Below are 23,733 nucleotides of genomic sequence, written 5' to 3'. Positions count from 1 at the left end.
TCGGGTACCAACAACCAAACACCAATTGCAAATTACACTAATGCAGCAGGTTCCAAAGCGCATTTATGCCTCAGCTGATCTGCTGAAAACCTTATCCACATCTTTGACCTCTCTAGACACCATTGTTTCAATGTTTTCCTCGCTAGCAAATAATAAGCAAATCTCTACTGCATCACCCTAATTACATGACCAAACCATTGTTATTTATCACAGTGGATAATTTCATTTGACACCTTATCGGCAGCAAGTGAGAACTGCAAATGCTGGAGATCAGAGTTGAGGATGTGATGCTGGAAAAGTCCAGCAGGTCAGGATACTGCCTGACCTGCTGTGCTTTTCCAGCTCCACACTCTCAACAGCCTTATCGGTGGCGAAGACCACATATTGCAGGTCTCACTCAGTGCAATACTAGTCTAAAATCTGCACTTGAGTGCGATCACTGCCTGAAAGGATAGGGAAAGTAGATTTAATAGTAACTTGCAAATGGAAAGTGGATAAATACTTGGGAAGACATAAAATATTTGCAGAGCTAAAGTAAAGGAGAAAAGTGGGATTAATTGTATAGTTCGATAAAAGAGCTGGCACAGAAACAATCGGCCAAATGCCCGCTGGTCTATTCCGGCAACTGGTGAGATAGCATTTTAACAGTAAATTTTGATCTAAAGTCTATTTATTTTCTTCAATTTAGAAACTTCTTAGAGTAATTGTTGGTTAGTTATTTTTTATTCCAGCTTTAAAACAAGGCTATAAAGGGTGTCTGAGGGGAGAGGTTTAAACAAGTTTCCAGAAGCTTGAATGTGTTTCTGTCCAAATGAAGCTCAAAAGGAGGCCTCCTTCCGTGCTGTTGTGCTGTTCACAAGGAGCTGGTTTACGTACACAGAGTTTAAAGTGGAAGCTTGAAACGTGAGTTTGGTGAAAGGGGTAAGGGGTGCTCCTTTGTTTTTCAACCCTTTTCACTTTCCAGCAATTGACTCCTAATTTGGTATAGGTGAAGAAGCTGATTATTGGCAAGTAACTGGAAGAATGTTCTATTTGTTCGAATTGTAATAAGTAATTTTAATGTTATGGTGGCAGGTCAGCTTGGCTAAGAAAAATGCACATTCTGCAGAATGTGGCAAGTTTTTGTGGATGCACAATGTGTCTTAGATGAACATGTTTATATGTAGTGTCATCAGCAATAGGAGTCTGAGCTCCAGATTTCACAACTCGAGTGCAACGTGAGTCACTGTTAGCATCTAGAAGACAGAGAACCTCATGGATAGTGTGCTTAGAGATGATGTCACACCACAGGCTTGGAACTTACAGACAGGGGGTCAATGAATGACCTACCAATCAATCCAAGAAAACTGGGTATGCAATGCAGAAGTCTGCATCTTGCTTGTTCATTGACTTTCTATTTTGGATACTGGTGAGGTCAATTGTTCCTCCAAGCAGTGCAGCCACAGTCAAATCTATGACACTTTATAGAGGTTTATAAAATAATGAGAAGCATGGATAGGATGAATAGATGTGGTCTTTTACCCCTGCGGGCAGGGGAGTCCAAAACTAGAGGGCATAGGTTGAAACTGAGAGGGGTAAGTTTAAAAAGGACCTGTAGGGCAACTTTGTCACAGAGGCTAGTGGGTGTATGGAACAAACTGCCAGAGGTAGTGGTGGAGGTGGGTACAACTACAATATTTAAAAGGCGCCTGGTTGGTATATGAAGAGGAAGGGTTTAGAGGGATATGGGCCAAATGCTGACAAATGGGATTAGGTCAGATTGGGATGTCCAGTCAGCACAGACCAGTTGGACCGAAGAATCTGTTACCATGCTGCATGACGCTATGACATGATGGGTGACTCATCTGTACATGAGTTGAGGAAGAAACGTAGAAGAGCCACAGTGATCCATAGTCAAGGGATGAGACAAGTGTTTCTGCAGCAGTAAACATGACTCCAGGATAGTGCTGTCTCCAAAGTAACAGGGTCACGGATATCTTGGAGCAGCTGCAAGAAATCTTTCTGGGGGAGGGTGAATAATCAAAGATCATGAGGTTAAAAACAATGACTGCAGATGCTGGAAACCAGATTCTAGATTAGTGGTGCTGGAAGAACACAGCAGTTCAGGCAGCATCCGAGGAGCAGCGAAATCGACGTTTTGGGCAAAAGCCCTTCATCAGGAATAAAGGCAGAGAGCCTGAAGCGTGGAGAGATAAGTTAGAGGAGGAGGGGGTGGGGAGAAAGTAGCATAGAGTACAATAGGTGAGTGGGGGAGGGGATGAAGGTGATAGATCAGGGAGGAGAGGGTGGAGTGGACAGGTGGAAAAGGAGATAGGCAGGTAGGACAAGTCCGGACAAGTCCTGTCTACCCCCCTCCCCCACTCCAACCCCTCACCCTCACAACGCGCAGCCCTCCAATCCCAACCTCACCATCAAGCCAGCGGATAAAGGGGACGCAGTGGTAGTCTGGCGCACTGACCTCTACACCGCTGAAGCCAAACGCCAACTCAAGGACACCTCTTCCTACCGCCCCCTCGACCATGACCCCACCCCCTCCAATCACCAAACCATCATCTCCCAGACCATACAGAACCTCATCACCTCAGGAGATCTCCCACCCACAGCTTCCAACCTCATAGTCCGGGAACCCCGCATTGCCCGGTTCTACCTCCTTCCCAAGATCCACAAGCCTGACCACCCTGGCCGACCCATTGTTTCAGCATGCTCCTGCCCCACTGAACTCATCTCTACCTACCTTGACAGTGGCCTATCCCCCCTAGTCCAGGAACTCCATACATACGTTCGAGACACCACCCACGCCCTCCACCTCCTCCAAGACTTCCGTTTCCCCGGCCCCCAATGCCTCATCTTCACCATGGATATCCAATCCCTCTACACCTCCATCCGCCAAGACCAGGGCCTCCAAGCCCTCCGTTTTCCTCTCCAGACGTCCCCAACAGTACCCTTCCACCGACACACTCATTCGTTTGACCGAACTGGTCCTCATCCTTAACAATTTCTCCTTCGAATCCTCCCACTTCCTCCAGACCAAAGGGGTAGCCATGGGCACACGTATGGGCCCCAGCTATGCCTGTCTCTTTGTTGGCTACGTAGAACAGTTGATCTTCCGTAATTATACCTGCACCACTCCCCACCTCTTCCTCCGCTACATTGATGACTGCATTGGTGCCACCTCGTGCTCCCGCGAGGAGGTTGAGCAATTCATCAACTTCACCAACACATTCCACCCTGACCTTAAATTTACCTGGACCATCTCTGACACCTCCCTCCCCTTCCTGGACCTCTCCATCTCCATTAATGGCGACCGACTTGACACTGACCGTTTTTTTACAAACCCACCGACTCCCACAGCTACCTGGATTACACCTCTTCCCACCCTACCTCTTCCAAAAATGCCATCCCGTATTCCCAATTCCTCCGCCTCCGCCATATCTGCTCCGAGGAGGACCAGTTCCACCACAGAACACACCAGATGGCCTCCTTCTTTAGAGACCGCAAGTTCCCTTCCCAAGTAGTTAAAGTTGCCCTCCAACGCATCTCGTCCACATCCCGCACCTCCCCCTCAGACCCACCCCTCCAACCATAACAAAGACAGAATGCCCCTGGTGCTCACCTTCCACCCTACCAACCTTTGCATAAACCAAATCATCCGCCGACATTTCCGCCACCTCCAAAACGACCCCACCACCAGGGATATATTTCCCTCCCCACCCCTTTCCGCCTTCCGCAAAGACCGTTCGCTCCGGGACTACCTGGTCAGGTCCACACCCCCTTCAACCCACCCTCCCATCCTGACACCTTCCCCTGCCACCGCAGGAACTGTAAAACCTGTGCCCATACCTCCTCCCTCACCTCTATCCAAGGCCCTAAGAAGCCTTCCACATCCAAAGTTTTACCTGCATATCCACTAATATAATTTATTGTATCCGTTGCTCCCGATGCGGTCTCCTCTACATTGGGGAGACTGGGCGCCTCCTAGCAGAGTGCTTTCGGGAACATCTCCGGGACACCCGCACCAATCAACCACACCGCCCCGGGGCCCAACATTTCAACTCCCCCTCCCACTTTGCCGAGGACATGGAGGTCCTGGGCCTCCTTCACCGCCGCTCCCTCATCACCAGACGCCTGGAGGAAGAACGCCTCATCCTCCTCCTCGGAACACTTCAACCCCAGGGCATCAATGTGGACTTCACCAGTTTCCTCATTTCCCCTTCCCCCACCTCACCCTAGTTCCAAACTTTCAGCTCAGCACTGTCCCCATGACTTGTCCGGACTTGTCCTACCTGCCTATCTCCTTTTCCACCTATCCACTCTACCCTCTCCTCCCTGACCTATCACCTTCATCCCCTCACCCACTGTACTCTATGCTACTTTCTCCCCACCCCGACCATCCTCTAGCTTATCTCTCCACGCTTCAGGCTCTCTGCCTTTATTCCTGATGAAGGGCTTTTGCCTGAAATGTCGATTTCGCTGCTCCTTAGATGCTGCCTGAACTGCTGTGCTCTTCCAGCACCACTAACCCAGAATCAAAGATCATGGTTGACATTGGTACCAACGTAATAGGTAGAAAGAGGAATGAACTCCTTAAACAGATTTTGGGAGTCAGAAGAAAATTAAGCAGCAGCATCTCAACAGCTTAATCTCATGAAAGTCCCGATGCTATGTGCTAATAAGCATTGTAATAGAAGTATTGATCGAGTCAACATGTGACTGCAGAATTGGTGTGGATGGGAAGGACATTCAATTTCTGAAACATTGGGAACATTTCATATTATTCTTTGAATCCTTGGTATGTGGCAAGAGTGCTAGTAACTGAAATTCTGTTGATATACATATGCACATTTTTGTACAAAACTTAAAAGTAGTATTGTCCAAACTGCTATAAGCAGCGAAGCTGCATTAATATAAATTCCATGGCACAGACAGGACTTGCACAATGTTCGGCATCATTTGCTATTTCTCAGATACTGAACTAGTCCATAACAAACTTTAGCAAGACCAGGACAATATCCAGACTTGGGCTGATATAGGACATGAGGATTAGCTGCCACCTAACTGCCAGGCAACAATACTCAGTCAACAAGAATGAATCTAACCATCATGCCGAGTCATTCAATGGCATTATCATCGCTGATATCCCATTATCAACATCTTTGGGTTATCATTGATCAGAAAGTGAACTAGAGTAACCACATAAATACAATGGTTACAAGAGCAGGACAAAGCTGGGAATCCTGCAGCGAGTTGCTCGCCTCCTGACTCCCCAAAGCTCATGACCATCGACAAGGCACAAGTCAGGAATGTGACAGAATACTCTCCACTTGCTTGGATGAATGCAGCTCCAATAACACTCAAGAAGCTTGATAACATTGAGAACAAAGTAGCCCACTTCATTCGCACAACACCCAAACATCAATACTCCCCAGATAGCACCATCCAAAACCCATGACCACTTCCATCTGGAACAGTAGGGGAACCAGTTAGGATCACCACCCCTACAAGTGCCACTTCAATTGCTCACCATCTAGACTTGGAAATACATCACCATTCCTTCAGTGTTGCTAGGTCAAATCCTAGAACTCTCATCCTCGCAGTATTGTGGGGCTACCTACACTAAACGAGCGACAACGGTTCAAGAAGGGAGCTCACCTTCACCTTAACAGCAATAACTCAGCCAGCAGAACCCACATTCCCTGAATTAAAATAAAACACTCACCCGGAAAATGAGGTATTACTTTCTCATCAACCTTGTAGGCAACTCCGACTTTAATCTCTGCGAATACGTCCAGGATGTCCAATTTGGTTAGTGCTAAACTACTCAAGGAATGAATCAGAAAGCAACATTAAAATCTTACCAAGTACTCCTCACATCCAAAACCATTCATAACCAGCTGCATCTCAACTCAAAATAATATTTATTTCAATCTTTAATTGCTCACAATCTTGATTATTAAAGTTTCTGTTTCCAAAGGAGGAAATAAATCTTTGAAATTACTTACGCAGTAAATCCATTGATCATGTGAGCATACTTGAGCAAGACAAGATCCAGCCAGCCACACCTCCTCCGTCGACCTGTGGTGACCCCTATTTCTGATCCTCGAGACTGTAGCAATTCACCAATATCCTATAAAATTATGATAGAATATTTCACAATCCCAGAGCAGATATCCAGAGAGGCACAATGAATGTTTGAGCTAGCAGCAACGAAATGCAATTCTGACTCTCACAGCTATTTCTCATTGACCCCAACAAAGCTCTTCAATAGAGCAAACTAAATAGGAAACACAAAGCTAAATCTGATATTTTATTAGATTATGGAGGATACAAAATATGAAATGAAGTGTCACAACATGCTTGCTTCCCAGCAGAATCACCATAAAGAGAGGAAATTGAGTTGTGGACAGCTTGCCTTAGTAATAAAGACATTACTCATGACAGCAATATTTATAAGTCTACTGTGTGCGCGCCTGGGACTTAATTTGCCAGTACTGCCTGAATTTAAGGAGATCCCATTTTTGTGACCAACCCACCACCCTCAAGCTTCAGAAATTAAGTCTGTTCTCCTGTATTATCAACGCATAAACACATAAATGTCACTTGCAGAAATTGTATGGAATATAGAAAACATAAAGGTCACTTTGATTATTTCAAGATCATTTTTTAAAAACACTAATGTATCAAGTTAATCTTGAATTTGAAATTTAAAAACTAGACTTTGAACAAGAGCTCATTGCACATTTGGTTATAATCTCAAAAACTTGCTTTGCAAAACCCGTAGAAAGCCTACCAATGTATCGAGTTGGCTCTTAATGAACTGATGGGACACAGATTCCACAAATAAGTAATCAAAATGATGGCAAAGTAGCAGTTCAGAGCGAGTTCCTGCCCAGAGCTCATCTGGTCCGTCTGTTTTTACTTCATTTACCACCCCCCTCCCCAAAGTTTTCCTTTTCCTTAACCTACTTACCTTCCATGGAGAGACAGGCTGCTTAAAGATGTCCATTGGGTCTGAGGCAAGGTTTCTTCCCAGCGGAGAGAGTCAACATTGATGCAGCACAGGGGAGAGTGAGCCAAGCGCAGGGGAGACAGTGAGCCCAACACAGCAGCGATAAAGGTACCCCAGCATCTGTGGCAGTGTCAAGTGCAGGGTAGATTATACCCTTGAAAGGTTGGCAAGCCTGGCATGGTTATGCACTTAAGAAGGACTGCAAAATGATGTTTTTGAACACCATTTTCTTATTTTTCTACTTTGTACCTAGGTAACTGTATACCTAAGATGGCGCCGGAAATTGCGACATTATACACTTTTCACTGTACTCCAATATCCCTGTACTTGAGTACATGACAGTACATTCTAATTCTAAAAATTCTAAGTACATTTTCTGATTTCTCACTGGGGGTGATGGGGTGAGGTTCACAACTCTCATGGATCAGAGTGGGGGCGATGGTGGTGGTAATGTTGAGTGACGTTTGCTTTTCTAACCCACTGCTGGCAATATACACGGGTAGATGTTAGACAAAGACCAGAGCAGACTCAGCCAGTCCCAGATCCTCACAAGAATGCTCCAAGAGTGGGAATTTGGCTGGGGTACCACAGAATCACCACCCACTTTCAAAACATTCCTCAGTGAGAGGAGAAGGTGATCAAAATTCAAGAGTGGGGAGATAAAGCATAAGGAGTTAACTGCCAGCTGTCAAATATCTTATGGTTTGCATAAATATGCCAAAGACATAAGAGTAAGCTGTGTGACTGTCAACTCAAAGGAATCTGAAGAGACAGATAATAAAATTACAGGAAAGTTTTGGGGAGAAGTGAGTTAGAGTCCCCCAACTGACTTAAAGGCTTACGTTATCTTGTTCCGTCGGAAATGCACCAATTCCAACCCTTGTTGTATAGGCTTTCACCACTCCGTATACTTCTCCTACATTCTGAGGAGGGATTCCCAGACCTGTGCACACACCACCCACTGTGCAATTTGATGAAGTCACAAAAGGATAAGTACCTTTGAAAGAATAAAAAGAGTACATTGCTGTATACAGTATTCAATTCAGGGCTGCATACAAGCGTGGATATGACTTCTAAATATAAATGAGGATATGTACTTTCTTCACACCTCAATATAATTCACAGGCTGTGAAAAGCTCTGGGACAGCCTGAAGATGTGAAAGACACTATACAAACACAAGTATTTTCCAGTAAACGATAATTTGATAATTACAGCTCTATTTTCCACAATCCATCGACTGGATAACTATATCTTTCATACATTTGAGATATTGGCTACCATTTGTTTCCCATTCCTAATTCCCCTTCAACTGTGTGGCTTGCGGCCAGCTCAGACAGCAGTTCAGAGTCAACCACAAGTAGGCCAGATCAGGCAAAGACAGATTTCCTTCCCAAAGGACTTTGGTCAAGCAAACATGTTTTTCACAATAATTGTTGATTTTTATGGCTACCCTTAATGGAACTTAGCTTTCAATTCCAGATTTCACAATTAATGGAATTTTGATCTCAATAGCTGCCATATTGTGATTGGAACCAGCCTCTGAATTACCAGGTTCAGTAACATTACCACGACACCACTGTTACCCCAATCTAGAAGGTACCTTCAGCATTTTTTTTTGTGGGTCACCTATGTTCTGGAAGTAGAAAGATATTAGTACTAATGGATGGAATCATTTTCACTTTAGGAACGCAATACCAGAATCAAACTCTACAAGCTCAACCTCCACCAATCATTCTTTAGCCTTATCCCTGTGCTGTATTTTTCTTCCTGCAAATCAGCAATCCCATCACCCCCAAGTTAAAGGCAGTTTCTTTGTATGCGATTATCTCAACTCAAATGGTTTGACCTTGCCCAAAACCTGCTTCACCCAGGAACCTTTGCAACCCATAGTCAGAGGAATCCTTCATCAGCTTCTCTTGGATCTGGAGGGTAAAGTTTGTGAATAAATTGCTGCCTACGCATTCCTGCTGCTATTCTGCCCAGTGGTTAGATGACTGTCTACCAATTAAAAGTCAAAATACACAGGTACAAAGCATAATACTATTTCAGTATAAAGGACCCATGCCAAGAAAGGTTATGGCTAGTGCAAAGCATATTTATGGAATAACAAGTTTCATTGACTGTTAACTACAGGAGCAACAGTTTAATTTTAAAGCAATGCAATCCTAAACTGAATTGAGGTAACTGGAGAAAGAAATGGAGGCTAGAGAACTCTGAGAAATAAATGCTGATGTTTTGAAAACAGTTCACATCACAGAAGAGAAAGTGCTAGAGGATTTAGCAACTTGGATAAATCTCCAGGACCTGTTCTAGTCTATCCCAGGGTTTCGTGGGAGGCTAGGGAGGAAATTGTGGGGCACCTTGTAGAAATACTTGCATCATCTATAACTTTGGGAAAGGTACCAGATGACTGGAGAGTGGCTAATGTTGTGCCTTTGTTTAAGAAAGGATGCAAGGAGAAGCCTAGAAACTATAGACCTATGATTCAGTGGTGGGTAAGTTGATGGAAGGGATTCTGAAAGAAAGCATTTATATGCATTTGGAGAGGCAACAAATGATTAGAGATATACAGCATGGTTTCATGTGAGAAAGTAACCAAGAAGGTTGATGAGGGCACAGTGGTAGACATTGTTTACTTGACTTTAGTAAAGCCTTTGACGAGGTTCCACATAGTAGATTAATTAGTAAAGATAGATCACATGGAATTCAGGGTGAGCTTGCCAATTGGATACAAAATTGGCTTAACAATAAGAGATAGAGGGATGGTGGAGGATTGTTTTTTGGACTGGAGACCTGTGACCAGCAGTGTTCCACAGGGACCACTACGAGGTCCACTTTTACTCATCATTTCTGTAAATGATTTAGATAAGAACATAGAAAGCATAATCAGTTAGCTTGCTGAGAATGGTGGAAAGTGAGGAAGATTGTCTAAGATTACAAAGAGATCTTGATCAATTGGCTGAAGAGTGGCAGACAGAGTTTAATTTGGATAAATGTGTGCTATTACATTTTGGACAAAACAAAGACAAGACTTCTATAATTAAAAGTAGGGAGGGCCTTGGGCAGTTTGTAGAATAGAGATCTTGGGGTTCAGGAACATAATTTTTTGAAGTTTGCATCACATGTAGATAACTTGTGAATTGGAGATGCTGGTGTTGAACTGGGTTGAAAATCACAACACCAGGTTATAGTCCAACAGGTTTATTTGGAAGCACTAGCTTTTGGAGTTCTGGTCCTTCATCAGGTGGATGTGACCTGGTGACCACAACCACCCGAGGAAGGAGCGGCGCTTCAAAAGCTTGTGCTTCCAATTAAACCTGTTGGACTATAATCTGGTGTTGTGCGATTTTTAACTCTGTAGATAAATTGGATAAGAAGGCATTTAATATGCTTGCCTTTATTGCTCAGACTTTTGAATATAGGAGTTGGGACATTATGTTGAGAACGTACAGGATATTGTGAGGCCTCTTCTGGAGTACTGTGTCCAGTCCTAGATGCCCTGTTACAGGAAGGATGCTATTAAACTGGAGAGGGTTCAGAAGAGATTTACTAGGATGTTGCCAGGAATGGAGAGTTTAGGTTATAAAGAGGGGCTCAGACTTTGTTGACAGGCAACTTTATAGATGTTTATAAAATAATGAGGGGTACAGATAAGCTGAATGGCAGGTATCCTTTCCCTAGAGTGGGTTATTTCAAGTCCAGAGGGCATATTTTAAGGTGTGGGGAGAAAGATTTAATAAAGTCATGAGGGACAATTATTTTAAAACAGAGTGGTCCATGTGTGGAATGAACTTCCAGAGGAAGTAGAGGATGCATATACAGTCACAACTTTTAAAAAACATTTAGATAACTACATAAATGAGAAATGTTTGGAAGGATATGGGCCAAGTGCTAGTAGGAGGGAACTAAATTAGTTTGGGATTATGGTGAGCACAGACTGGTTGGACCGAAGAGTCTGTTTCCATCCTGTATGACTCTACAATTGAAGTACAGTTGAGGTACCAGGCTGAATTCAGAATACACCGGCCGACTTGTTGTTACAATACCTGGGAACCAGTGTCATTTTATGATGATAGCAATAATCAGAAAATAAGCATGAAGAGGAGAGGAGAGAATAAATCATGAAGTATGTAACAAAATTACCCAAAGATCATAATGCAATGGTCTAAAACCTACTAAACATACTTGTGCATTACTACACCCACATCTTGGTCTTTTCACAAACATTTTAAACAAGCTTTTCTGCAATACTCTGCCTTGTGATATCACTGCAGTGGAATTTATCTCCTTCTGAGGGCAAAGGAAAGACAGACAGTTGGAGGTGTTGGTGTTATTTCAGTAATGGTGTAGGCATGCGTCACACAGCAGCATAGCTTGGAAATGAAATCCCATACCAAAAGGCAGTACTTGCAGTTGTGTAACACTTTTACCCACCTAGTATATTTTACAGGTATTTGACAGTATCTTACCAAAATCGATATCCAACAATGCCGCATTGGCTCCTTCAACTAAGATCTTCTTTTCTGGACCATGTAAAGCTTCATACATGAAGTAAACGCCATCTCTTACCATAGGTTTGATTCTCTCCACGTATCCCTGAAGATAACATCAATTTCCAGTGAATGCTGAGAAACAAACTCTTACTCAGTTCTTTGTGAATTATTGAGATCACAGAGAGAAAGAACAAAGGTTATAATTCTAAACCTAATTGTTATACTCAACTTGGAGCAACTCATTCTTCTCAAAAGCAACTCTAGTGCGCAGTGTCACCTGCCTGGGACCTGCTGAATAATTCACGCACCTCAGCCCTTCCTTCCAGTTAGCGTTCCTGCTCTGATGCTATTTACTTTTCCTTCCTCCTGTTTTCAAACTCCCACTTGCTGCACATCCTCACTCCATTTCAAGTATTATCACCTTTTCCTACCGCTGTCCACTCCTATGGACCCAGGAATATTATACTACATGTCATTTTGGTGTAAGTTACATTAACATGAATTGGCTATAAAGCAATTGATGAATCGTGGACGCTGTTTCAATAATGCGACCTTTCTACTGAACAGTTCTCACGATTTTCTATTGCGATCTTGTACAACACGATTTTCTACAGCACAAGGTCACAGAGGAATGTAATGGTTGTGTTATAGCAGAACGACCTGTACTAGGTCACATCTGTCACCCTAGGAACTGGGTCTAAATTCTTTGAAGTATTTAAAAAAGCTGTGAAGTGGCGAGAACATAGTAGGAGCTTTGAAGGACTGGAAGCTGTTTTCCAGTCTGCAGCAAGACATGCACACAACTGCACTCCTATTCTGGAAATAGACTGCGGACCACTCACAAATAGCTCAGAGACCAGATGAGAATCAGAGACCAGATGAGAATCAGAGACCAGATGAGAATCAGAGACCAGATGAGAATCAGAGACCAGATGAGAATCAGAGACCAGATGAGAATCAGAGACCATCTTACTCAAACATAAGATCTTGATGGGACTGACAGAGTGTATTTCGACTTGTGTGGGATAACAACCACTAGCGCACAGTTTAAAAATAAGAGGTCTCCAGGTTAAGGCAGAGATGAAGAGTTTTGTTTCCCCTCAGAAGCTGATGAAGAGAATGAAATTCTCTTCTCCAGAAGATATTGGGTCCTGAGTCTTTAAATTTTAGGCTGAGTGAGATGAATTTTTGATAGCCAAGGGTGCCAAAGATTATGGGATGCACAGTGTAAAGAGGAGACCACAACCAAATCAATCATAACCTTAATGAATGGGGGGGGCAGACTCGAAAGTTCAAATGGCGTAGTGCTCCTAAACCTATGTTCCTGTGTGTTAGGAGCAGCAATGCCAATTATTTAACATACTCAAGTTAATTGCTGCATGCTCAGTTCAACAAGCATTAAGCTTGATTTCTTCATCTGGAATCAATCTATTTGAAACTAAAATACAGAAACCTCCCTGTTCGTCTATGTAAGCAGGGTGAGCCTTTAATCACGCTTTTGGACTGGGCCTGAAATCTAATATCAGACGTTACACTTATTCATTAAGATTTTTACTGTCCTAAGTTTAGGTTTTGGCAGATGAGGTCTGACTTTGGGTGCAACAGATAAGGAACAATTAAAACCACGTATCAGGTCAACAGCCAGTCCATATTAGCACTGTTTTGAGGAAGAGTCATATTGGATTCAAAATATTAACCCTGTTCCTCTCTCCACAGATGCTGCCAGACTTCCTGAGCTTGCTGTACCTAGCCTGTGGAAGCTTAGACTCTGTGGGATCAATGGTTTTTTTGTCCTATCCCACATTTTCCAGCCTCTGAGTGCACACCTCATCAGAAAATAAAGCTTCCCTGCCAGTCCAAAATCTCAGTGAAACCAGAAGTGACTTTGAAATCGTCTTCAAGCAAGACATTTCAGAAATAAAACATTCAATTCAGACTTCAACAAAAATTGGATTCTATCAATTTGAATACAAAACCTGGATCATTCTAGAAGACAGGAATGAAAATTGGTGGGGTACAAGTGTGAATAGCTGAGTGACAGTTTTCTTTCCGTTAATCCCCTTGCTTTATTCAGTTATGGCAAACATCAAATACTATGGAACTGCATCGACAATAATTTAAATGTCAGTTTAGAAGATAATCTGCTTATCTCCTCTAATTTGAACCCCATTGCTTTGCTTGCAGAATTCCTGACTTTACATTTGAAAGGCACATTAAACCTAAGCCATCTTCTGAAAAATTTTAATTTTGCATCTCCCTGCAACTGGGGAAAACCAGCGAGTAGATCTAACTTCAATCCAATTTGTTAGTTTCCCAGTACCTTCGGTAACTCGACACAAGTGCATTATTTAAGTAGAGAGTGAGTCTGTTTACATGCCACTTGGCCATACACAGCTGCCACTCATTAACTGAGACAAGCACCACACGCTCAACCCAACAACCTTGTGGATGAAGATCTGCTCAGAAAGTTTTGGACATGGATTGAGGAAGACAACTGGGCATCTTTATAATTATTCTTCACCTATGCTGAACTTTTAGACCAGGTCAAGATAACTATTTGGTCTCTTTCATTTTGTTCTAAAAATCTTCTTTGATTATGATCAAGAATTAGCCATTGCAACTGGTGTAACTATAAGAACAGTGTACAATGAAGCCAAGTTCTGATCAGCTTACCTGAAGCTTTTCCAGTTCCCCTTCCACATCAACTTCCAGATTTGGATACATTGACATGTGCTGATTTGCCAAGACTTTAAACCTGAGGAAAATAAGTACATTTTTGAAATCAAAAGGTGATAAAACTCAATTAATGAACTGCATGAAACCTCATGGAAGCAAATTTGCAAGAGAAGAACTTAAGACCGTTCTTACTTTCAATTGAGGTAGGAATTAACTGTGAAAAGGACCAATTTCCATGAGAATCACATTCATTCTGGAGAAACGTACATTTTTTTGATACAGTTAATCTGCACTGGTCAAGTGAGCCGAAACACATCCTGATGAGAACCAAAAGGAGATGGACATGGGTGGAGTACAAACACTTCTAAGGATTGGTTGGGCTAAATGGCTTGTTCATGTGCTGCATGTTCTCAATGACTCTGTCATGCAATGAAAGAGGTGGCAAGATTCTTCAGAGTGTGATGTGGAGGCCCTCTGAATTTGTGGACAATTGTTTAAACTGATAGAAGCAATTCAAAAGAATGGACTGCTCTATGACAACAAAGCCAATAAACAACAGGAAACTTTCATTTTACACCGAAATCATTGAAAATAAAATTCATAGAGTCCTACAGGCCCTTTGGCCCAAACTGGTCCATGCCGTCCAAAATGTCCATCCAAGCTAATCCTATTTGCCTGCACTTGGCCCGTATCCTTCGAACCCTTTCCTATCCATGTATTTGTCCAAATGCCTTTTAAATGTTGTTAATGTACCCGCCTCAACACTTCTGCTAGCAGCTCATTCCATATACAGTACATACCACCCTCTGTGTAAAAACGTTGTCCCTCAGGTTCCCCTTTTATTCTTTCCCCTCAAACCTTATAATAATGCCAAGAGTGCGGTGCTAAAAAAGCACACCCGGTCAGGTAGCATCTGAGGAGAAAAATTGACATTTCGAGCATAAGCTCTTCATCAGGAAACTAATGCCCTCTATTCCCCAACCCTAGGAAAAAGATTGAGTGCATTCTCTCTACCCGTCCCCCTTGTGATATTTTACACTTCTATACAGGGTCCCCCTCATTCTCCTATGCTCTAAAGAAAAAAGTCTTAGTTTGTCCAACCTCTCCCTATAACTCAGACCATTGAGTCTTGGCAACATCCTTGCAAATTCCTTCTGCAGTCTTCCCAGTTTAATAACATCCTTCCTACAGCAAGGAGACCAAAACTGAACACAATACTGCAAATGTGGCCTCACCAACGTGCTGCACAAGTGCAACATAAATTCACAACTTCTACTCAATGCACTGCCTGATGAAGGCCAGTGTGCCAAAAGCCTTCTTCACTGCCCTGTCTACCCATGATTCCACTTTCAGAGAACTGTGAACTTGAACTCCAAGGTCCCTCTGTTCCACTACACTTCTTAAGGCCCTACCATTCACCATGAAACTTCTACCTTGATTTGACTTTCCAAAATCTAAGACCTCACACTTATCTATATTAAACTCCATTTGCCATTTCTTAGCCCATTTCCCCAGCTGATCAAAGTCCTGCTGCAGTTTCTGAGAACATCCCTCACTGTCCATGATAGCGCAAACTTACTAATCATGCCTTGTACACTCGCATTCAAATCATTGATATAGATAACAAACAGTAATGGGCCCAGAGCCATAAAGATGTACAGCATGGAAACAGACTCTTCAGTCTAAGTTATCCAGGTTGAACTGATATCCTAAATTAATCTAGTCCCATTTGCCAGCAGTTGGCCCATATCCCTCTAAACCCTTCCTATTCGTATAGCAAACCAGATGCCTTTTAAACGCTCTAATTGTACCAGCCTCCACCACCTCCTCCGGCAGCTCATTCCATACAAGCACCACCCTCTGCGTGACGAAGTTGCCCCTTAGGTCCCTTTTATATCTTTCCCCTCTCAGCTTAAACCTACGCCCTCTCGTTCTGGACTTCCCAACCCCAGGTAAAAGCCCTTGTCTGTATTACCTTCTCCTTCATAAACATCTATAAGGTCACCCTCAGTCTCTGAGGCTCCAGGGAAAACAGCCCCAGCTATTCAGCCTCTCCCCTATTGCTCAAACTTTCTAACCCTGGCAAAACCTTTGTAGATTTTTTCTGACCCCTTTCAAGTTTCACAACATCCTTCCGATAGGATGGAAACCAGAATTGCACACAATAATCCAAACATGCCCTAACCAATGTCCTGTACAACCCATGACTGCCCAGCGCTTATACTCAATACTCTGACCAATAAAGGAAAGTGTACCAAACGCCTTCTTCACTATCCTACCTACCTGCCACTCTACTTTTAAGGAACTATGAACCTGCAGTCCAAGATCTCCTTGTTCAGCAACACTCCCAGGACCTTACCATTAAGTGTATTAGTCCAGTCCTGATTTGCCTTTCCAAAATGCAGTACCTCACATTTATCTACATCAAACTTCACCTGCCACTCCTCAGCCCATTGGCCTTTCTGACCAAGATCATCTTATGAATGGTGCTTTACTTGTCAAAAGCACTGACTTGTGGTCAGTTTTAGGAATTCCATTTTAAGAAACAATACCAAATATTAAAAAATAAAACACCACTAATTTTCCTGCAATTTTCCTGTGCAGTTTAACATTACACAAATTTTTGATTCAGCCTTTACATTCGCTTCATGGTTCATTTCCCTGAGAATTAGGAAAAAAAACAAACACATCAGCTGACTAGCTAATAAAATAACTCTCAACAAACTGTGAAATGAGAAGTCAACTAAATAGTGTAAACAGTGGATTTCCACACATGCAGAAAAATGCAATTTGTATAATTTTGCAAATGAGTACTTCAAATTCCAATTTACACCTTCTGATATCAGATATTTAGCACTAACACATCAAATAAATGCTATACTGAAATTAATAAACTAGCAATTTCAAGTACTATACAGTTACAACTATAACAAATGCTATTTGTCTGGACAAATAGGGTAAAAAGAAAAACCTGTGACCACTCGGAGCAAGTAAGCTCACTTAACCAGAGATTCTGCACATCTCCAACCAAGGAATAGCTGACAAGATAGTGACAAAGTAATAAGGGTAAACGCTGAGTTAGCGAAATACCAGAGATAGCTGCAAGCAGTATTCCCCATAGACTCTGTAAAGCTCTGAAGCATACATCTTAACAACAGCTTAGGTAGTGGTATCTGGCAGAAATCAAGGCCTTTCACACAGGCAAAGGTGATCAGTACCAACAGTGTCATGAAGCAAGAAAATACACAAGTTAAGAAAGGACAGCTATTGTTGACCCGCTGTCCCAGTCATTAAAATGCACTTTAGGTTGTGAAAAAGGCTAGACGGACTAGGGAAGTACCCGGTTTGATCACTGGCCTATGCCAAAGTAACTGAATAAAAACATTATTAGCCCAATGTAGCTCAACATTGAGAGAGACTCTACATGGTCTCCCTTATCACAGCATCTATTTTCTTCCAAAGTGATGTCAGGGCAATCTTTCTGCTATTCTATAAGTATACATATTGACTCATTGATCACTCTTTATGTGGAGATCTTCTGGACAGTGGCCCTAACTTCAGCTTGGATTAGTTTGAACCAGTGTCACACTTTCCTGTTATTTAGTTTAAAGTAATTTTACAGATTTATCTTTTTCAGAACATTTACTACGTTGCACATCTCTAACATCGCTGAAGTATTTTAAATATTTGCTCAAAATTCAGACTATAGCCAAAAGCCTTTTGCCACTTCTTTGAATGTCTCCCTTGTCATGGTGACCAGAATTGGAGAGATCTGGCCAGTTTTCCTTTTGAAAATTAAATTATTCAGATCGTGCTAATGATTATCAACTCAATCACTATTAGCATCTCACTAATCTCCTCTGTCTGTCCTACTATAATACTATGACCATCTAATTTTCATTGTCATCCTTTCTAGATTTTTCATATCACCATTAACATTACTTAGGTTGTTGCTATTTAGCAATGTTGGGAATACTGTCTGCTTCAGCAACATTCCTCATTTCCAACTGCTACTCAATTGCATGGCATTCGAATTGGAATAGTCCATCGAGAACCTGTAGAACCTCAGGTTAAGAGTGAGCACATTGATGGATGGCAGTGTGCCAGCCACCACTGGGATCAGATCCCAGATTCTGTCACTGTCTTTTACAGAGGTGAGGAATAAAAGCTGACTAGGAAAATAAAAATTGGGCCTACACCAGAAAACAGTTAATTAAGTATAAAATTGCCAGGATGCATCATATTTTAAAATGTTGGCTGCATACCAAACCAATGGCAGTCATCAAACTGCAGATTTTGCTGGCTACTTTGCAAATGACATTGTTTGGACAGAAAAGGAAACTAAAAATCATTACTGAGGAATTCTGTGTTTATTGAAACTGTCGGTTGACAGGACCAATTAAATTGGTGCCGTTCCCTTTCAGAAAACAGTGGATCTGAGACACTACAGGCAACTGCAGTTTCTGTGGAGATATTTTACAAGCTCCATTATATATTTCAGATTTATTAAAAAAAAATTCATGGGATGTTGACATCACTGCCTAGGCCATCATTTATTATCTATCCCTAATTGCCTTTGAGGAGCAGTCTTCTTGAATTGTTGCAGTCCATTTGCTGTAGGTAGACCCAGAGTGCATTAGGAAGTGAGTTCCAGGATTTTAACCCAGCGACACTGAATGAACAGCGACACTGAATGAACAGCGACACTGAATGAACAGCGACACATTTCCAAGACTGAGTGGCTTTGAGAGGAACTTGCAGGCAGGGGCACTCCCATGTATCTCCTGTTCTTGTCCTTCTAAATGGAACAGGTTGAGAGTGTGGAAGAGGTTATCAAAGAGCCTTACTGAATTGCTGCAGTGCGTCTTGTACATGAAATAAGCTGCTGCTACTGACCATCAGTAGTGAAGGGAGTGCATGTTTGTGGATATTGTGCCAATTAACAGGACTGTTGTATCCTGGATGGTGTCCAGTTTGAGTGTTGTTGGAGTTGCACCTATTCAGACAAGTAAAGAGTACCCTATAACACTTCTGACTTGTGGCATAGAGGGTGAACAAGCTTTGGGGAGTCAGGAGGTGAATTAATCACTGAACAATTCCTAGCCTCTGACCAGCTCTTGTAATCACAGTACTTTTAAGGTGAACCCAGTGCAGTTTCTAGTCAATGGTAACCCCAGGATGTTGACAGTGAAGGATTCCAGGATGATGAAACCATTAAATGTCACAGGGTGATGGTTAGATTCTCTTTTACTGGGGATAGTCATTGCCTGACATTTGTGTGGTGTGAGTGTTCCTTGTCACTGTTCAGCCCAAACCTGGATATTGTCCAGATCTTGCTGCATTTGAATATGGACTGTTTCCATATGTGAGGAGTTGTGAATGGTGTTGAACAGGTTATTGCTAAGAGCTGCTTGATATCATTGTTGATGACACCTTCCATCATTTTATTGATGATCAGGAGTAGACTGATGGGGTGGTACTTGGCCTTTTATGTACTGGACATATCTGGGCAATTTATCACATTGTTGGGTAGATCAGAGTGTTATGGCTGTACTGGAACAGCTTGGCTCGGAGCATGTTAAGTTCTGCAGCACAGTCGCGAGTATTACTGCCGGAATGTTGTCAGGGCCCACAGTCATTGCAGTAACCAGCGCCTCCAAATGATAACACACTGTGCAAATTGAAATAGCTGCACACTAGCATCTGTGGTGCTAAAAATGGATGGTCCACTCAGCACTTTTAGCTGCAGATTGTCGTGAATGCTTCAGCCTCCTCAGTTTGCATTTACACACATGAATGTAAACAGCAAACTGCTGAAAGAGGAAAAGGACAGAATTCAATGTTCTGACACAGAATTCAAAATTGGTTTCTACTTCAGTAATTTGTTCAGAACTGGACCTTAAACGGATGGAAGATCACACATACAGACATATGAATTAGGAACAGCAGTAGACCAACTAGCTCCTTACCATTCAATAAAATTATGACTGATCTGATTGTGGCCTCAGTTTCATATTGCCGCTGAACCCCAATACCATGTGACTCCCTTGCTAAAAATCTAAATTTACCTTAAAAACATTCAACGGCCCTGCTTTCATCGCCTTCTAGGGAAGAAAATTCTGAAGACTCATACCCCTCAAAAAAAAAGCTCACCTCCAAATTAAATGGGATACTTGTTATTTTTAAACCGTGCCTTCTAGCTCTAGTCTCTCCCTTATCAGCATCCACCCTGTCAGAATCTTGTGCATGCCAATGAGATTGCCTGTTAATACTTCTAAACTTCAATGGATACAAGCTATCTAACTTTTGCTCAAATTACTGTATCCACATCTCAAGTATCCACACAGGGAGGGGGTGTGGGCAGCAAGTGCAGGGAGGGAAGGAGGTGGGGACAGGGGGGTTTCAGGAGCAGGGGCAAGTGGAGGGGAATAAAAGGGAAGGGGGAGGGAATGGAAAGGGAGGGGGTGAAGGAATAGAAGAGATAGGTGAAAGGAATACGGCGTAAGGAATAGAAGGGAGGGGGGAAAAGGAGTAGAAGGGAGGGGGGAAAAGGAGTAGAAGGGAGGGGGGAAAAGGAGTAGAAGGGAGGGGGGAAAAGGAGTAGAAGGGAGGGGGGAAAAGGAGTAGAAGGGAGGGGGGAAAAGGAGTAGAAGGGAGGGGGGAAAAGGAGTAGAAGGGAGGGGGGAAAAGGAGTAGAAGGGAGGGGGGAAAAGGAGTAGAAGGGAGGGGGGAAAAGGAGTAGAAGGGAGGGGGGAAAAGGAGTAGAAGGGAGGGGGGAAAAGGAGTAGAAGGGAGGGGGGAAAAGGAGTAGAAGGGAGGGGGGAAAAGGAGTAGAAGGGAGGGGGGAAAAGGAGTAGAAGGGAGGGGGGAAAAGGAGTAGAAGGGAGGGGGGAAAAGGAGTAGAAGGGAGGGGGGAAAAGGAGTAGAAGGGAGGGGGGAAAAGGAGAAGAAGGGAGGGGGGAAAAGGAGAAGAAGGGAGGGGGGAAAAGGAGTAGAAGGGAGGGGGGAAAAGGAGTAGAAGGGAGGGGGGAAAAGGAGTAGAAGGGAGGGGGGAAAAGGAGTAGAAGGGAGGGGGGAAAGGAGCAGAAGGGAGGGGGGAAAAGGAGCAGAAGGGAGGGGGGAAAAGGAGCAGAAGGGAGGGGGGAAAAGGAGCAGAAGGGAGGGGGGAAAAGGAGCAGAAGGGAGGGGGGAAAAGGAGCAGAAGGGAGGGGGGAAAAGGAGCAGAAGGGAGGGGGGAAAAGGAGCAGAAGGGAGGGGGGAAAAGGAGCAGAAGGGAGGGGGGAAAAGGAGCAGAAGGGAGGGGGGAAAAGGAGCAGAAGGGAGGGGGGAAAAGGAGCAGAAGGGAGGGGGGAAAAGAATAGAAGGGAGGGGGGAAAGGAATAGAAGGGAGGGGGGAAAGGAATAGAAGGGAGGGGGGAAAGGAATAGAAGGGAGGGGGGAAAGGAATAGAAGGGAGGGGGGAAAGGAATAGAAGGGAGGGGGGAAAGGAATAGAAGGGAGGGGGGAAACGAATAGAAGGGAGGGGGGAAAGGAATAGAAGGGAGGGGGGAAAGGAATAGAAGGGAGGGGGGAAAGGAATAGAAGGGAGGGGGGAAAGGAATAGAAGGGAGGGGGGGAAAAGGAATAGAAGGGAGGGGGGAAAAGGAATAGAAGGGAGGGGGGAAAGGAATAGAAGGGAGGGGGGAAAGGAATAGAAGGGAGGGGGGAAAGGAATAGAAGGGAGGGGGGAAAGGAATAGAAGGGAGGGGGGAAAGGAATAGAAGGGAGGGGGGAAAGGAATAGAAGGGAGGGGGGAAAGGAATAGAAGGGAGGGGGGAAAGGAATAGAAGGGAGGGGGGAAAGGAATAGAAGGGAGGGGGGAAAGGAATAGAAGGGAGGGGGGAAAGGAATAGAAGGGAGGGGGGAAAGGAATAGAAGGGAGGGGGGAAAGGAATAGAAGGGAGGGGGGAAGGAAAAGGAGGAAAGTGGGCAAGAAATAGGAGGGAAGGGAGCAACAATAGCAGGTGGCGCAAGGAATAGCAGGGGGGGCAAGAAAGGGAATGGGAAGGAATAGAAGGGATGAGGGAAAACAATAGAAGGGAAGGGAGGAAAGGAATAGAGGGGGAGGGAAAGGGTGAGGGAATAGGAGGGATGGGTGAGGGAATATGGAAGGTGTAAGGAATGGGGGGGGAAGGAGAAGGGGGGAAAGGAATAGGAGGGAAGGCGGAAAGAAATCGGTGGCACAGTGGTTAGCACTGCTGCCAGAGACCCGGATTCAAATCCCACCTCAGGCAACTGTCTGGGTGGAGTTTGCACATTCTCCCAGTGTCTGCGTGGGTTTCCTCTGGGTGCTCCGGTTTCCTCCCACAGTCCAAAGATGTGCAGGTCAGGTGAACTGGCCATGTTAAATTGCCCGTAGTGTTAGGTGAAGGGGTAAGTGTAGGAGAATGGGTCTGGGTGGGTTGCTCTTCAGAGGGTCGGTGTGGACTTGTTGGGCTAAAGGGCCTGTTTCCACACTGTAAATAATCTAATCAGTCAAGCAAACTTCCTCTGAACTACACCTGATACATTTATGTTATTTCTCAAATAAAGGGATGAAAACTGTGCATAATACTCCAGATGTGGTCTCACCAATGCCCTATACAACCGCAAAACACCCCTACTTTTATATTCCACTTATTTGCAATTAAAAACATTTAAAAATTAGTGTTAAGTAAATAAGGATAATCATGCATAATCACTTTGCAAATGTCACTGATTACAAAGAGCAGTAAACATTCGAAACAGTATTTTCTGAAAAGTGGAAGGCAAGATTAAGATTTCAAGTCAATGACCTTCCATCAGAAAATATGTTCACTGTACTTCCAGCCCCACCTGGCCGGTTGAATATCAGTGTTTTCTATTTTTTTTATTTCAGCTTTTCTGCATCATCAGTGGTGGAGCATGGTAATGGAGCAAGGTCCATTCTAAACATTTGCCACCACCTCCTTAATTTTTATTATGTGGGGTCTATCCATTTCACTGCACAGTAACTTGATTTTTAGAGGTGCATCTGGTATTTTAAAAAGGACAAAGTGTGAGCAACCTGCAGAGTGCTTGCTGAGCTACTGCAATTTACGGCAACATGGGTAAGGATGGATGAACAAGATTTAAGCCATAATGTTACAAATGGCTGATATCACTGCTCTACTAAGATGGGCGGCATGGTGGCTCAGTGGTTAGCACTAATGCCTCTCAGCGACAGGGACCTGGGTTCAATTCCAGCCTGTGTGTGGAGTTTGCACATTCTCCCAGTGCAAATTCCGGGTCTCCAATTTCCTCCCACAGTCCAAAAGACGTGCAGGTTAGGTGAATTGGCTAAATTGTCCATAGTGTTTAGGGATGTGTAGGTTCAGTGCATTAGTCAGAGGTAAATATAGGATAGGGGAATGGATCTGGGTGGGTTACTCTTCAGAGGGTTCGTGTGGATTTGTTGGCTGAAGGGCCTGCTTCCACACTGTAGGGATTCTAAAATAAAAATATACCATTTAAGCAAAGAAAGAAAGGTTGGTTCCTGGTGGCACTTGGCGGTTGCGTTG

The 23,733-nt window shown here is 43.5% G+C and overlaps 1 protein-coding gene across 1 annotated transcript in view; it reads right to left on the bottom strand.

Moving 5' to 3' along the window:
* The window catches only part of adss2 (adenylosuccinate synthase 2), a 77,573-nt gene that overhangs the window by 5,343 nt on the left and 48,497 nt on the right, over window positions 1-23,733 (bottom strand). The window contains exons 7-11 of the mRNA XM_087991178.1: window positions 14,174-14,255; window positions 11,477-11,603; window positions 7,849-8,003; window positions 6,000-6,124; window positions 5,717-5,814 (exon numbers count right to left, since the gene is read on the bottom strand). Of these exons, the coding sequence (XP_087847304.1) occupies window positions 5,717-5,814; window positions 6,000-6,124; window positions 7,849-8,003; window positions 11,477-11,603; window positions 14,174-14,255 (587 nt within the window). The remainder of the gene's footprint in view (window positions 1-5,716; window positions 5,815-5,999; window positions 6,125-7,848; window positions 8,004-11,476; window positions 11,604-14,173; window positions 14,256-23,733) is intronic.

The sequence above is a fragment of the Chiloscyllium plagiosum genome, unplaced genomic scaffold (assembly GCF_037043375.1).
Source record: "Chiloscyllium plagiosum isolate Xiang-an unplaced genomic scaffold, Cpla_swu_hap1 HiC_scaffold_10, whole genome shotgun sequence".
NCBI lineage: Eukaryota > Metazoa > Chordata > Chondrichthyes > Orectolobiformes > Hemiscylliidae > Chiloscyllium > Chiloscyllium plagiosum.
This window is presented reverse-complemented; position numbering and strand designations above follow the sequence as displayed.